Source organism: Giraffa tippelskirchi, chromosome 3 (genome assembly GCF_054371585.1).
Source record: "Giraffa tippelskirchi isolate mGirTip1 chromosome 3, T2T-mGirTip1v1.2.pri, whole genome shotgun sequence".
In the NCBI taxonomy this organism is placed as follows: Eukaryota; Metazoa; Chordata; class Mammalia; order Artiodactyla; family Giraffidae; genus Giraffa; species Giraffa tippelskirchi.
In genome coordinates, this window is record NC_137277.1 from 187,392,573 (window position 1) to 187,408,693 (window position 16,121).

The following is a 16,121-nucleotide window of genomic DNA, read 5'->3' on the forward strand; positions in this document are numbered from 1 at the left end:
GCCTGAGACCCCGGGGATCCCAGGGAGGATGGGGGGAGCTGGGCAGGGCACCCTGAGGCCCTGACGGGGCCTGTGAATGAGACAGTTATTCTGGAGCCTGAATTCCTTAAGCAAGGGCCCCAGAGAGGAGCCCGATCTGATTGGAGATCGGCCTGCTCTGCAGCGCCAGGGGGCAGGGAGTCTCAAGGCCGCTGCTGCAGCCACTGCCCAGCGGGTCCCCAGCCTCTGGGACTGGACAGTGGTGGTGAGCAGGGGTCCTGGAGGAAGAATGCCTGGTCGGAGCCCTCCTGGGACCCTGGGGTTCCCACTGCCCCGGCTGACCTGTGGCTGCCGCAGGTGTGACCGTGACCACCCCCTCCCTGTCGGGCACGGACTCCTACCTGGCACTGCCTGCTCTCACCAACACACACCACGAGCTGCGCCTGGACGTGGAGTTCAAGCCGCTGGCGCCCGACGGCATCCTGCTGTTCAGCGGAGGGAAGAGCGGGCCGGTGGAGGACTTCGTGTCCCTGGCAATGGTTGGCGGCCACCTGGAGTTCCGCTACGAGCTGGGCTCGGGTGAGTGCCAACAGCAAACGCAGATGGGCTGTGGGCACTGGGCTCCGTGTCCCCCGCCCCGGGCCCTCCGAGGCCCCAAGAAGCAGGAGGAATAAATTCTGAAGTCAGACCAACAGGAGGCCCCTGATCTTTGCGTTCCTCCTCTCCCTGTGACCCGAAGCGATTCCCTAGACCTCTTTTGGGGGTTCCTCGGGGGACACAGGGAGGCTGAAGGAGGTTCTGTCTGCTCAAATTCCCGTAGGGGGTGGGCCAGGGCAGGGTCCCATTCATGTGCCAACCCTGCCCGGCATCCTCCCCAGGCCTGGCTGTCCTGCGGAGCACCGAGCCCCTGGCCCTGGGCCGCTGGCACCACGCGTCCGCAGAGCGTCTCAACAAGGACGGCAGCCTGCGGGTGAACGGCGGGCGGCCCGTGCTGCGCTCCTCGCCCGGCAAGAGCCAGGGCCTCAACCTGCACACCCTGCTCTACCTGGGCGGCGTGGAGCCGTCCGTGCAGCTGCCCCCGGCCACCAACGTGAGCGCCCACTTCCACGGCTGTGTGGGCGAGGTGAGTGGACTTCCGGACCACCATCAGGGAGGGCGGGGCAGTCTCCCTTCGTCTGCCGGTGGCCGTCAGCCCCGGGTGCTGGGGACTAGATGCTTCCCCCTCTGAGCCTCAGTTTCCTCCTCTGTGAAATGGGATGATTGCACCTGCCTTCAAAGGTCGTCCTGAGGTGGGACTGCTGTGATGGGTGTTCCCCGCACGCACAGCAGGCCCTGGACTCTGTTCCTCCTTCCCTGGTGGCTCAGCTGGTAAAGAATCCACCTGCAATGCAGGAGACCTGGGTTCGATCCCTGGGTTGGGACGATCCCCTGGAGAAGGGAAAGGCTACCCACTCCAGTATTGTGGCCTGGAGAATTCCATGGACTGTATAGCCCAGGGGGTCACAAACAGTCGGACACGACTGAGCGGCTTTCACACTTTCCCTGCCTGAGTCCCCCACCTCACTGCTCAAGCCTGAGCCTGGGTCCCCTGCTCCCCTCTGTCTGCTGGGACCCCCGTGCCTCTGCCCGCTGCGTCCTTCAGGCCCCTGCGTGCCCCTTTGCCCGCAGGTGTCAGTGAACGGAAAGCGGCTGGACCTCACCTACAGCTTCCTGGGCAGCCGCGGCGTCGGGCAGTGCTACGACAGCTCGCCGTGTGAGCGCCAGCCCTGTCACCACGGCGCCACATGCATGCCTGCGGGCGAGTATGAGTTCCAGTGTCTGTGCCGAGACGGCTTCAAAGGTGGGGGAGCCCGGGCTGGTGCTGGGAGGAGCACGGGGTGGTCAGCGGCCCACTCACCTCTGCCCTGACCCACAGGAGACCTCTGTGAGCACGAGGAGAACCCCTGCCAGCTCCGCGAGCCCTGTCTACACGGGGGCACCTGCCAGGGCACCCGCTGTCTCTGTCCTCCCGGCTTTTCGGGCCCACGCTGCCAACAGAGTAAGCGCCCCGGCTTCTCTCCGCCTTCCCCCTCGGGGCTCCAGGGGCTGGATACAGCCCGCCGACCGGAGCCTGCCTCTCCCCACAGGCTCTGGACACGGCATGGTGGAGTCCGACTGGCATCTTGAAGGCAGCGGGGGCAACGGTATGTACTGGCCGTGAGCAGCCAGAGCAGCTGAGCAGACTTGTCCCTCCCAGACTCTGGGTCTCTCAGCCCCTCTTCCAGTAACCCCCACACCCCCCCACCCCTCCACCCTGGCCTCTAAATAAAACCGGTCCAGGTGAGAGGCTCCCTGGGCACAGAGACAGGATAAGGAGAGACGAGCCGCCTAGAGCCGGGTGCCGCCCTGCGCTTGCAGGCTGGGTGACTGCGCACCACTTCCGTTCTCTGCTCTGTATTCATGCATAAAGCAACAAACGTGGATGTGTGCCCACCCTTGCCCTGGGAGCAGTAAATGTCAGATGAATAAGGCAGGACCCTCGTTCTCAAGGATTCCACAGTTTGTTTAAAAGCAATGATAATGAATTTACTACCATGTGTAACATAAATAGCTGGTAGGAGCCTGGGAGCTCAGGGAGCTCAGCTCAGTGCTCTGTGAACACCTGGATGGGTGGGATGGGGGGAGGGGGCGGTCCAAAAGGGAAGGGATGTAGGTATACATATAGCTGATTCACTTCGTTGTACAGCAGAAACTAACATAACATTGTAAAGCAGTTACACTCCAATATAAAAATATATCTATTGAACATCATTTACAGGGCTTGTGCTACCTGACTTCTAGATACATATCTTATTTATCATTAACACCACAGGAGAGGTAGTGGTCTAGTGGGTAAGAGCCTGGATTCAAATCCTAGCCTTGCCACTTCCTGCCTTTGTGACTTGGGTGAGTCACTTAACCTCTCTGTACCTCAGTTTCCTCATGTATTAAATAGAAAGAAGTAACATCCTTCCACAAAACTTTGGGAAAATTTTCGTGTGAGAATAGAATTCTTTAATGTATTTAAAATGCTTCAAACAACGTCTGGTCCACGGTGGACACAGAATATTGTTGTTGTTCAGTCCCTAACTCCTGTCTGACTCCTTGTGACCCCGTGAACTGCAGCACGCCGGGCTTCCCTGCCCTTCACCGTCTCCCGGAGTTTGCTCAAACTCATGTCCATTGAGTCGGCGATGCCATCCAACCATCTCATCCTCTGCTGCCCGCTTCTCCTCCCACCCTCAATCTTTCCCAGCATCAGGGTTGTTTCCAGTGAGTCAGCTCTTCACATCAGGTGGTCAAAGTACTGGAGCTTCAGCTTCAGCATCAGTCCCTCCAATGAATATTCAGGGTTGATTTCCTTTAGGATTGATTAGTATGATCTTGCTGTCCAAGGGACTCTCAAGAGTATGAAAAAATGAAGAATATTAGCTTTTGTGAACTGTAGCAAAGACATAGGGTTGTGACAAGGATCCAGTTAAAAATTATGTTTGTAGCTGGATGATGTGAAACTTCCTGCCCCATAACTGTCACATAGTAGGTGGTCGGTAACTGTTAGCTACTCACTACATCAGCTAGTGGAGGCCGCTGGGGTGTCCCCTACCCTGGTAGCTGCCAGGCCCCAGGGGCCAGCGCTGGTACGGAATGGCTTTGAGCAGGTAGGGTTGGGAATGTTATAGCCACACACACAGTTTGGGTGATGCAGCCTTAAGGTCTGGGCTGCCATCCAGGCTTCCCACTTCCTGGGCAGGTCCGTCACCCCTGAGCCTGTCTTCCGTCTGTAAGATGGAGGGAACTCAAGGGTTCAGAACTGTTTATGTGCTACTGACCTGGATGACCAGCTGTCCCAGTCTGCTCAGGACTGAGAGACTTCTGGGAATGTGGGACTTTCAAAGCTAAAACGGGACAGGGGACTTCCCTGGCTGTCCAGTGGTTAAGGATCCTACGTGCAATTCAGGGAACTCGGGTTCAATCCCTGGTCAGGGAACTAGGATCCCACATGCCTTGGAGCAGCTAAGCCCACATGCTGCAACCAGTGAGCCTGTGCGCTCTAGAGACTGAGGGCCACAAGGAAGACCCATCACAGTCAAAAAACGAACCAGAACAGGAACCGGCAAATAGGGTTGGGTGATCATCCTACCCGACCCTGTTGACTGCACAGAATGAGTGACGCACATAGATTTCAAAGGAAACCAGTTATCCTGAAACAAGATTATCAAAGGGCTTCCCTCGTAGCTCAGATGGTAAAGAATCCACCCACAGTGCAAAAGACACGGGTTCAATCCCTGGGTCGGGAAGATCCCCTGGAGAAGGGCATAGCAACCCACTCCAGTATTCTTGCCTGGAAAATCCCATGAACAGAGGAGCCTGGGGGGCTAGAGTCCATGGGATTGCAAAGAGTTGGACATGACTGAGTGACTCACCCTTTTCACTTTTATCAAAATGTTTAAAAGTTTTTGCTCCTTTATTAACCGTTAAATACAAGATTTAGGGTTGTTAGTCCCAACAGCTACCACAGTTGCAATAAGCATAAACAGTGTTTTTAAGTACTTGTAACTACCACAAGGCGGGAAGGAAATCTTCCATTGGTGACCAAGTCACAGGCCCTGAGCCTCTTCAGTGTGTCTCCTACCTTCAACAGTGGCTGACCTTCAGGAAGAAGTGAGCAAGACCAGAACTGTACTGTTTTCCCAGCCAAGTTCAGAGCCCCCTGAATTCTGCCCACAGTCCCCCGGGTCCCCAGGGACTGCAGGTTCACAGGCTGTTAGTAGCAGTACAGGTCCGGGTGGAGACGGAGGTCAGGGGTACCCGTGCGGGATGGATGCTCCATGGGGGTGGGTGGGGCTCCCAGCATTGCCCCCACTGCCCCTCCACAGATGCCCCTGGGCAGTACGGAGCCTACTTCTATGACAACGGCTTCCTTGCTCTCCCGGGCCGCGTCTTCTCCAGGAGGTAAGACCAGTGTTGGGAGGGTCTGTGGGCCCGGGGTGGGACTTCTGCCCCCTCACCCACTTTCCCCACCACAGCCTCCCCGAGGTGCCTGAGACCATCGAGCTGGAGGTTCGGACCAGCACGGCCAGCGGCCTCCTGGTCTGGCAGGGCGAGGTGAGTGTGGGGCGTCTGGCCTGGGGTCTCAGGGTCCCCAGCCTCTCGGTGGCCGGGGATGTGGGGGAGAGAAAGGAGGCAGCCACAGCTGCTGGGGCCACAGAGACGCTGTGTTTCCCTGGCAGGAGATGGGAGAGTCCGGCCGAGGCAAGGACTTCATCAGTCTTGGGCTTCAGGACGGGCACCTCGTCTTCAGGTGGGTCCTGGCCCCTCTTCTCCTTTCCCTCACCCCCCTTATCCTTCAGCAGCTTTCCCTCCAGTCCCTTCCCCAGCCACACCCCCCACTACCCCCTCCTCCAGTCCTGTCCCCTGCTCACGCCCTCTTGGGCCTGTGTGCCCGCAGCTACCAGCTGGGCAGCGGAGAGGCCCGCCTGGTCTCCGAAGACCCCATTAACGATGGCGAGTGGCATCGTGTGACGGCGCTGCGGTAAGGGAGCCCCCCCTGGGCACCGGGGCGAGGGGCCAGAGTCCCTCGTCACGTGGAGAGGGCAGGCACTGAGCTGTGGGGAGACAGAATTTGGGGGTGGGGTCAGCGGGGAAATCACCACCCAGAACACAGACTTCCAGGACAGGACAGAACTCCTGAGGGGCGGGGATGGGCGTACGAGCACCCCAGGGGATGGGGGAAACCCAGCTGGGGTGCTCGGGAGCTGTGAGTGTGGGGCCAGATCTCTCACCCAGTGCGGAGGGCAGGGAAGAACTTGGGGAGCAGGGGGCGGAGCTCTCTGTCTTAAAGGGAGGGGACCCTCACGGGCTGGGGAGGACAGGGAATTGGGGGTGAGGGCCTGATCCCCATTCTGATGCAGAGAGGGCCGGAGAGGCTCCATCCAGGTGGATGGAGAGGAGCTGGTGAGCGGCCAGTCCCCAGGCCCGAACATGGCGGTCAACACCAAAGGCAGCATCTACATCGGTAAGTCTTGAATGCAGGCCTCGGTGCAGGCTGGGGCCCGCTCCTCTGGGTGGCGATGGCGGGACTGGGGGCCCGTGCACCCCCCTGCAGAGGGGGGAGCTGGAGCTCACCCTCCCGGAGCTCCTGGGGCTGATGGGCCCGCCCTCTCTCCCTCCCCCTCACAGGCGGAGCCCCCGACGTGGCCGTGCTGACTGGGGGCAGGTTCTCCTCGGGCATCACAGGCTGCATCAAGAACCTGGTGCTGCACTCAGCCCGGCCCGGCGGCCCCCCCCCACAGCCAGTGGACCTGCAGCACCGCGCCCAGGCGGGGGCCAACACACGCCCCTGCCCCTCGTAGGCGCTGCCCGCCCCACAGGGACTCCCGAGCCGCGCCCCAGCCCCACAACGGCGACTATATTATTATTAATATTATTATTATGATGATGATGAATATTTTGTAAGAAACCGAGGCGATGCCACGCTTTGCTGCTACTGCCCTGGGCTGGACGGAGGGTGGGCACGTTCCCCGCCACCCCCACCCACAAACACACCTGGGCAGAGCCACAGGCTGTGGGCAGAGCAGGTGGCTCGGGGGGCCACCAGGACTTGGGGTTAAGCATGGTGGCTCAGTGGGATCAGAACCACCCCCACCAACGGAGCCCCCCCCCCAAGGCAGTGCTGGGCTGCCCATTTGTTCAGCCCCAGGGTGGTGGCCCTCATTTCTGTGGAGCCAACCTCAGCTTCCAGCCCAGCACCTTGCCAGCCACCTTGGAGCCTCACCAGCTACCCGGAGCGGAGGGTATCAGTTGGCCTTGGCCACCCTCCTCTGGGTTGGGAAGGCTCTTTAGTGCCAACTGTGGAGCAAAAGGCAGCTCACCCCTGGGCAGGCAGCCCCCACTGCCCCACCAGCCCACGTCCCAGCCCCGATCCACCCCCACCAGACCAGCCGGGCCCCCAGCCCCTGGCAGCCTCCCCCTCCCACCAAGCCCTCCTGGCCTGCATCGCCCCCCTCCCCACCAACCCCACACCTAGCCCAGGGCCCCTTGCCCTCAAGGGGCTGCAAGGGAAACTCCACCCAACTCGTACCAGGAGCTGCTACAGGCAGAGCCCAGCACTGAGAGGGGCTCCCTGCCTGCGCCAGGGCCCCCCCCCACCATGGATCTGGAAGTGAAGGCCCAGGGGACGTGGTGGGAGGAGGTCTTGGTGGTCAGAAAGAGTGCCTTGGGTGGGGGGAGTGCCTTGGGTGCCTTGGGTGGGGGGAGCTGGGACTCATGACTGGGAGGGCCAGGGAGGGGACGTGACCGTCCTGCCCCATCTGTGGGCACCCGAGGGCCCGCCTGGAGGCACGCACCCGCCCCGCCAGCAGTCCCCCAGACGTGGGGCCGGGATGCCTGGCCTCTGTGTCCTAGAAGGGACCCTCCTGTGGTCTTTGTCTTGATCTTTCTTAATAAACGGTGCTATCCCCGCCAGGGCTGTTGTCTCCTGTGTCTTTGATTCAAGCGGGACTCGTGGTCCCTGAGGGTGGGCCAGGGTGGGACCAAGCAGGATGAACCAGCGAGGTCCAGGGGTGAAGTGAGACAGCTTCAGGCGCGTGAGGCCCCTGCCCCCTGCCCTTCCTGGACCCAGCAGAGTGCCAGCCACCAAAACAAGCTGCGGGGTCAGCTGTCCCTGTGGCCTTCACCATGACCCTCTGAGGCAGGAATCATCCCATTTTCCAGAGGGGCAAACTGAGTCTTGGAGGGTTATGTGACAGGCCCAAAGGTAGACAGCCCTGTGGGGGGCATGGGGGCAGAACCTGGGACTGTCCGACCCCAGAGCCCACTCTCTAGGAATGCACCCTCTGACCCTGGAAGGCTGGCTCAGTCAGCCGCAGCCCCCCAGGAGCCACTTGGCCAGGACATGTGTAATAGCCAGTGCAGCAGAGGCAGAGGCCACGGGCCCTGGCCCGGCAGGCCAGCTGGCTGGAGGAGCAGCAGCACCAGAGGAGGCCCAGGAGGAGGCCAGCAGAGGCTAGGGACAGCGAGGAGGCCAGCGCCACCCCCTGCAGCCGGGGCCCTGCAGAAAGAGAGCGCCCACTCAGGCCTCAGCCTGGGCCTGCTGCCCCCTGCCCATCCCTGGAGCGGGACAAGTATGATCTTGGTGGGTTCAGCAACAGTGGGTGGTAACCAAGAGCCCCCTACCTTCCAGAGCTACACCCTGTCGGGCAGGGTCCCAGTGGGCTGGCGGACTCATCTCAGCTGCCATCCCCAGGGGGCCTGAAGACTGGAGAGCTGGGGAAGGAGTCAGGGTCTGGGAGGTACCATCATCCGTCTTCCCTGCCTGGCTGGGCACTGGAGAGGGACCTGCAGGGGGAAATAATTGATAATTATGATAATTATGATTATGTCTCATTTAATCCTCCTAAAACCTCTTAGCAAGTGTTAGTATTTTTATTTTACAGATAAGGAATGGATGGGGAAACAGTGGAAACAGTGACAGACTTTATTTTGGGGAGCTCTAAAATCACTGCAGATGGTGACTGCAAGCCATGAAATTAAAAGATGCTTGCTCCTTGGAAGAAAAGTTATGACCAACCTAGACAGCATATTAAAAAGCAGAGACGTTACTTTGCCAACAAAGGTCCGTCTAGTCAAAGCTCTGGTTTTTCCAGTTGTCATGTATGGATGTGAGAGTTGGACTATAAAGAAAGCAGAGCACCGAAGAACTGATGCTCTTGAACTGCGGTGTTGGAGAAGACTCCTGAGAGTCCTTTGGACTGCAAGGAAATCCAACCCGTCCATCCTAAAAGAAATCAGTCCTGAATAGTCATTGGAAGGACTGATGTTGAAGCTGAAACTCCAATACTCTGGCCACCTGATGCAAATAACTGACTCATTGGAAAAGACCGTGATGCTGGGAAAGATTGAAGGCAGAAGGAGAAGGGGACGACAGAAGATGAGATGGTTAGATGGCATCACCAACTCAATGGACACGAGTTTGAGCAAGCTCTGGGAGTTGGTGATGAACAGGGAGGTCTGGCGTGCCGCAGTCCATGGGGTCATAAAGAGTTGGACACGACTGAGCAACTGAACTGAGGCGCAGAGGGAGGCTAAGTCACTTGCCCGGGTCACACAGCTGGAAGTGGCAGGGGAGGACTCGAACTCACAGTCTAGCTCCAGGGGCAGCAGTGGATGAATGGAGCTACTTCTCCAGAAGGAAGTACCTGTACTGAGCATTGTCAGTGCACCCAGCACTGTGCCATGTGCTGGGCTCTTCACCCACAGGATTTCACTTAAAGTTCATGACAAATCTAAAAGGCTAGGTTTATCATCCTCAGTTTACAGGTAAAGAAATGGAGGCGTGGGGAGGTTCATTCTTCCACTTATTCAGTGAGTATTTTTTGATCATCTACTATACCCCAGGCATTGCTCTGGGGACTAAGGGATATGACAGTGAGAAAAATAGACAAAAATGTCTTCATGGAGGGCTTCCCTGGTGTCACAGTGGTAAAGAATCCATCTGCCAATGCAAGAGACATGGGTTCGAACCCTGATCCAGGTGGTGCTAGTGGTAAAAAAAACAAAACAAAAAACCCGCCTGCCAATGCAGGAGACATAAAGAGATACAGGTTCAATCCCTGGGTCTGGAAGGTCCCCTGGAGGAGGGCATAGCAACCCACTCCAGTATTCTTGCCTGGAGAATCCCATGGACAGAGGAGCCTGGTGGGCTATAGTCCATGGGGTCACAAAGAGTCAGACATGATGGAAATGGCTTTAGTTCAGTTCAGCTCAGCTGCTCAGTTGTGTTCAACTCTTTGTGACCCCACGGACTACAGCATGCCAGGCCTCCCTGTCCATCACCAACTCCAGCAGTTGACTCAAACTCATGTCCATGGAGTCGGTGATGCCATCCAAGCATCTCATCCTCTGTCGTCCCCTTCTCCTCCCGCCTTCAATCTTTCCCAGCATCAGGGTCTTTTCCAATGAGTCAGTTCTTCTTGGAAATGACTTAGCATGCACCCTCACCACCACTGAAACACCATTTGGAAGCAGCGGGACCCGATCACCTCCGGCATCTTTTAGCTCTAACGTCCTCTGGTCCTCAGGCTAGAGGTCCTCAGCCTGGTCTGAACAGAGTCCCCGCTGCTTCCCCTTATCCTCTCCCACCACAACCCTGCCTCCGGCCTCCGGCTTCCATCCCAGCTGCTCGGCAGGGCCCAGGCCACGCCCCCCACTGACCTCCACAGTTGGCTGGTGGCCAGGAAGCCTGGTCACTGCTATCACCACAGTTGTCCACACCCCAGCGATCGCACACCAGGCTCGGGGGGATGCACCTGCCGTTCCGACATGGGAAGTAGGCACCACAGGATCCTGCAGCCGAGAGGGGAGGCATGCGATGAGGACCCTGGGCACCGGGGCAGGCGTGGCCCTGCGGGGAGGGGATGTGGGAGGTGTGAGCAGGAGAGGCTGTTTCCAGGCACGTGTACATGAGAATGTGGATGAGACAGGGGTGTGATCATAAAGATGAGGGTGACAGTGGCTAAGATTTACGGAGTTCCTATGCCGGGCCAGGCACGGTTCACATCCCAGCTCACTGAGTTCTCATAGCAACCCTGTGGGGTCAATACTGTTATCAACCCCATTTTAGAGATGAGAAGACTGAGGCACAGGGAGGCTAGGTTGCTAGACCAAGGCCACATAGCTTGTATCTAAGCAGCAGGGTAGGAATTCTGCCCCATGCTCATGTGAGCATGTGTGTGTGTACACGCACATGTGTGTGCCCGGCGACCTGAACACTCCAAGCACCTCCCCACCCTCAGCACTGTACCTGCCATCAGCCCACCTGCAACTGTATGGCTTGCTCCTCTCAGGTCTCCACTTGAATGTCATCTTGTCCGAAGGCCTGCCCTCACACCCCACACAAGAACAGCACGTCACCCCTCCCCCACCACCCCTTGATCCTGACTCTGGTTTCCCTGCAGCACTTACCACCTCTGCAGAACCCAGATTTGCTTGATTCTTTGTGGTCTGTCTCACCCACTAGAACGTCAGCTCAGATGAGGCAGGGACTTCCTTCACTCATTGCTGCATGAATCCCTGGCGCCTAGAACAGCCCCTGGTACGTGGCAGCTTCTCAATATTTGTTAAATGAATGAATACACACACAGAGGAGAAGAGGGGATGACCTGGTGCCCAGGTGCGGCAGACAGGTTGGCTTATGCAGCACCCCATTCTGTGGAAAAAAGCTGGGTCAGGCAGGACTGGCCAATACCGTGGCTCAGAGCACAGCATGGGAATCAGAGCATTCCATTCCTGGCTCTGGGAATGGACACGTGGCCCATGTGGCTAATCAGATTTGACCCTGAGGACTTTTGCTAGAACCTTAAGATCCCTGCAGTTCCCGAGCGGTCCAGTGGGTAGGACTTGGCACTTTCACCACTGGTGGGGGGGGCTCGGGTTCAGTCCCTGGTTGGGAACTGAGATCCTGCCAGCCACACAATGGTGTGGCCAACAGAGAAAAGATCCTCACTCTTCTCTTCATTGAGGTGAGAGTTATAAGAGAGATTATGTTCTTGGAGCTGCAGGGTCACCTTGCTGACAAGTAGAAAGAGGCAGCTAGAGTTGCCTGAGATGGAAGCCAAACAGACCCAAAGCAAAGGGAGAGAATAAAGAGATAGAGCCTGGGAGGCATCACTTGAGCTGCTGGATCCATCTATACCTGAACCAACACCTTAGTATCCCAGTTATAGGAGCCCCCCAAATTCTCCTTTGGCTTAAGCCAACTCGAATTGGGTTTCTTTCATGTGCAAACGAAAGTGAATGCTCTCATACACGCAAGATGTGTAGGTGTCAGCGCGTATATCTATGAGCAGAAGCAGAAACAGTAATATGATAAAAAGCGATCCAAAGGAGCCAGAGTTGCTACAGAGCTTCACCACTGCCACTGCTCTTCAGAGTCCAATCCTGCTAACTATAGAGCAGCTGCGACATGCCTGGCCGGCGCCTCACAGGAGGGTAAGGTCATGGGGGGAAAGGGAGAGAGAGGAAATAAAGAAGGGAAGGAGGGAAGGAGTTGGTTTCCCATTAGCCGGTGAGATCTTCTTGCAAAACAACATTAGGACCCTTGGCGCAGGAGCCAGAAAGGGGACCCCAGGCCCCGTCAGTCACGGCCCCAAAGAGACACATGAGACCGCAGGGGGTGCTCTCTGACCAGCTCGGGTTGAAGGGCTGTCGAGGGCCTGGCATGTCGAGGTCCAGCTCCTGGTGAACCTGGGTTGGCTCTCAGAGCACCCACCACCACGTTCTTGCCTCGAAGTTCTCACAACCCCATATTTAATGCTCCAGTCTGGATATTTTGGCAGAGAGGGCGATGAAGCTTCTCCGTGGTTTTGAAAACGTCTGGGCTTCGGCAGCTCGTCTAGGGTAGCATCAGTGAGTGTCTCCAGTCCTGGGGAACCTGCCGGGACTAAAGCCTTGACTCAATGTGAACAGAGGACCAGCTCTAGCAGTTACAGCCCCGCCGCCCCGCCTGTGATCTGGGTGGCCTGCAGCACTTTGCTTAACCTCCCTGAGCCTGTTTCCCATCCATCAATACGAGTGTATGACCCAGCAGAGCTGCTGTGAGAACAGAGGCGATCTGGCTTGCCAAGGGCAGGAGACAGTGCTCAATAAGGGATTATTGTTAACATCACAATCAGTTCCCTTTCCTTGTCTGCATAGGTTTCCCTCACTTACAATCACCAAGAGTCCTAACTCTCCACCCCTCTGCAATCCTCTGAGAGGCAGACTCAGGACAGAGGAGCCGGTGTGTGAACATATGTGGGTATGAGTTGCCTGGAAGTGTGCAAAGTGGTACTGTGTATGAGGTGTGTGTGTGATGCAAACTGTGTGTGCCAGTGAGTGTGCCGTATGTGAGCCAGGTGGGTCGTTTGTTGGCAGTCTGTGTGTGCCGGGTATGTGAAGCCGGGTGCATGAGGTGTGAGGTGTGTGTTTGCACCGTGTGTATGAGGGAGTGGATGCTGGAGTGTGAGGTGCAGGAAGTCAAGTTCCAGCGGTTGGCTCTGGATGTGGACCACTCCGCCGGCCCGCAGGCCCGGGCCCCTCCAGGTCCAGGCCGACAGCTCCAACCCACCCAGCCGGAAAGAGGTGACTTCACCCACGAAGTCGACGCGGGGCTGGCGGCCCCTGGTAACCAGGCGCAGGCCCAGGAGGTCCCCGGAGGTCGTCACCGGGGCCGGGATAGTCAGGCCGCAGAGCGGGTCTCCCAGGGGCCGGGGCGTCCCCGGCGGCCCCTCGTACAACTGCAGGTAGGACCCGGGGACGCAGGGGTCCGCCGGCAGCGGGGCGGAGGCGTTGAGCGCTGGGGGCGGCACGGACGGCGGGGTCAGACTGTAGACCAGGAAGAAGCGGAACTGGAGGCGGATCCTGTCGCCGGGGGCGGCCGCCCTCACCCAGAGCCCGCAGTCGATGTCCGGGGCTACGAAGTAAAAGCGGCGCGACGCGGAGTGAGAGCGCAGCTGCAGCCCGTCCCCCTGCCACGTCCGGCCGCACAGGTCCACCAGGTCAGCTGCAACGGAGAACACGGACCTGGAACCGCGGTGCCCAGCCTGGCCCCTGCCATCTGCCCGCTGTGTGGCTTGGAGCCAGTCGCTCACCCTCTCTGAGCCTCAGTTTTCTTGTTGGGGAAATGGCAGATGATTGATCCATCTCAGAATATTTGTGAGGGCTACAAAATCTACTTCAAGGCCTCAATCTCTTACTCAGAAACCCTAGGATAGGGACTTCCCTGGCAGCCAAGTGGTTAAGACATCCCCCTCCAATGGAGGTGGGGGGGCGGGTTCCACCCCTGGTATGGGAGCTAAGATCCCACCTGCCAGGTGGCCAAAAAACCAAAAAACATAAAACAGAAACAATATTGTAACAGACTCAATAAAAACTTTAAAAATGGTCCACATTTAAAACAAAAAATCTAAAAAAGAAACCTTCGGATGCGGTTTCAGAATTTCCCAGATTTTAGAAAGACAGTATGCTGCTGGGGAAATGGCAGCATTTCAAATGCTGCTAAGTCACTTCAGTCGTGTCCGACTCTGTGCGACCCCACAGACAGCAGCCCACCAGGCTCTCCCGTCCCTGGGATTCTCCAGACAGGAACACTGGAGTGGGCTGCCATTTCCTTCTCCAGTGCATGAAAGGGAAAAGTGAAAGTGAAGTCGCTCAGTCGTGTCCGACCCTTAGTGAACCCATGGACTGCAGCCCACCAGGCCCCTCCATCCATGGGATTTTCCAGGCAAGAGTACTGGAGTGGGGTGCCATTGCCTTCTCCGCATGATACAGCCCCAAATGGAGTCTGACACAGTTCTCTGTGATAAAACACATTTTCTAGAGCAGTTGTACAGAACATTTACCCTAAGTAGGACAAATAAAGACAATACACAGACTCCTGTCAGTTCAGGCCAAGGTGTTGCCAGTTAGTTAAAAAACAAATATTGGTTGTCAGACCTTTCCATATTTTGGAGTGGAAACTAGAGGATTGTGGACATGTATGGGTATGGGTGCAGTGCTTCAGAGAGCGCCTAATGAGGATTGCAGAAGTGTTAGTTTTATCTTATGTAAGGAAGGATGGGAGAGATACAGTTGGGCACCTGCCCAGCCAACAGCCATTCCCTGTTTCTCCTTGCTAAAGAAACTCAGTTCCCCTCAGCTGTCAGGGAGCAACATGCTAGCCCCCTGGTCATTAGCTTAATCCAAGTCTTGTAATCCTAATTCTATTTGCCGGGTTTAGGGATTGGCATGTGACCTGATTCTGGCCAATGAGAGTTAAGGAGAGGCTTGCTGAGGGTTCCTGAGAAAGATTTTCCTCCTTAATTTAACAACAAAAAAAGGAGGGAGAGCTGTGTGATGAGAAGCCCCTTTTTCTTCCTGCTTTTGAAAGTCATTGACTGAGGATGTGATGCTTAGAGCTGCAGCAGCCATCTTGCAAGGATGAGGTCATGAGCATTATGGAGGAGCCTTGGCACAGTTGAGCTGCTGAAAACCATCCTGGTCTCACCTAAGGCCTCTCTTAAGTGAAATAATAAATGTCCTTATGTTAAACACTCCCTTTAGTTTGGTAGATACCAGCCCCAAACTTCCTCATTGGTACAGAATTGTTATGAGGATTAATGAGATAATGTGTAAGTATTCAAACCATCTCTGATTTTTGTAAGGAGAGAGAGAGAACAGGAGGTGGCTTTTCTGGTGCATGGTAAGGGGACTAGTGGTGCTTGAGGACAAGACGGGATCTGGGTCTTTGGGGGAGAAATTCTCCTTTAGGGCTCAGGATGTAGGAGCATCTTCTCATATCTGTGCAGATCTACTAAAGCCAGAACATGTCTTGGAGGCACACGGGACACGGGGAGTTTCACAAAGTGAGTGAACGAGCCCCTCCTATGTGCAGGGTGCTGTCTGTGTGTCTTGCATGGTTGACCTCATATGGATAATATTATTAGTCCCTTAAGGGACAAGGCTCTATCGTTCTTCCCATTTTACTGCTGAGGAAACCAAGACTTAGAAACAGTGATGTCAGGACTCCCCTGGCGATCCAGTGGTTAAGACTCTGTGCCTCCAATGCAGGGGGCCACAGGTTCGATCCCTGGTTGGGGAACTAAGGTCCCGCATGCCATGCAGTGAAGCAAAAAAAAAAAAATGATGTCAAGGGTAGAGTGAGTGTGTGAATGCAGGGCCATCTGACTCCAAAGTCCACAGCGTTTCCCAGAGCCAGACCTGAGGGCTGCCCCACCTGCCCCCAGGCCCTTGCTTCTGGGTGACTTGGAGCTCCAGCCACCCAGAGGGACTGGGGTGGATTTGGGGGTGGCAGGCAAGAGCAGACTCAGAGTTTCCCAGTGTCCCCCAACCCAAGGGATCCCAGCCCATCAGGGTGAATGCTGATTGGGGAAACAGACTCTAAGGGTGGTGGGCCTGAGTCTCCTGCCTGCCCAGCCAAGCCCCGTCGGACTCACCAGTGTGCAGAGCTGATGCAGCCAATGCGGCTGCTCCCAGCAGGAGCAGCCTCTGGGGCAGCTGCGGAGGACAGATTTCCATCCCGGCCGTCCTGTGCCCGGCAGTGGGGCAGACCGGCAGAATCCGTAGTTTGGGCTCTTTGGGGAGACTGC

The 16,121-nt window shown here is 56.9% G+C and overlaps 2 protein-coding genes across 7 annotated transcripts in view; one reads left to right on the plus strand and one right to left on the minus strand.

Moving 5' to 3' along the window:
- HSPG2 (heparan sulfate proteoglycan 2) overlaps nucleotides 1-7,461 on the plus strand; it is a 107,984-nt gene extending 100,523 nt beyond the window's left edge. For 5 of the 6 annotated variants that reach the window (XM_081574591.1, XM_081574592.1, XM_081574587.1 and 2 more), the window contains 11 exons: nucleotides 337-558; nucleotides 858-1,102; nucleotides 1,648-1,819; nucleotides 1,895-2,017; nucleotides 2,106-2,162; nucleotides 4,875-4,950; nucleotides 5,025-5,103; nucleotides 5,229-5,299; nucleotides 5,447-5,530; nucleotides 5,910-6,013; nucleotides 6,178-7,461. In XM_081574591.1, the coding sequence (XP_081430717.1) occupies nucleotides 337-558; nucleotides 858-1,102; nucleotides 1,648-1,819; nucleotides 1,895-2,017; nucleotides 2,106-2,162; nucleotides 4,875-4,950; nucleotides 5,025-5,103; nucleotides 5,229-5,299; nucleotides 5,447-5,530; nucleotides 5,910-6,013; nucleotides 6,178-6,350 (1,406 nt within the window). In that variant the 3' untranslated portion in view covers nucleotides 6,351-7,461. The remainder of the gene's footprint in view (nucleotides 1-336; nucleotides 559-857; nucleotides 1,103-1,647; nucleotides 1,820-1,894; nucleotides 2,018-2,105; nucleotides 2,163-4,874; nucleotides 4,951-5,024; nucleotides 5,104-5,228; nucleotides 5,300-5,446; nucleotides 5,531-5,909; nucleotides 6,014-6,177) is intronic. The other variant, XM_081574590.1, reaches the window with a different exon arrangement.
- Nucleotides 7,462-7,817: 356 nt separating this feature from the next.
- On the minus strand, nucleotides 7,818-16,050 carry LDLRAD2 (low density lipoprotein receptor class A domain containing 2). Its single transcript, XM_081574998.1, is given in 6 exon segments — nucleotides 7,818-8,055; nucleotides 8,057-8,097; nucleotides 8,099-8,334; nucleotides 10,210-10,341; nucleotides 13,103-13,537; nucleotides 15,969-16,050. Coding segments are annotated over 6 exon segments (1,164 nt in total).
- Nucleotides 16,051-16,121: the final 71 nt, after the last annotated feature.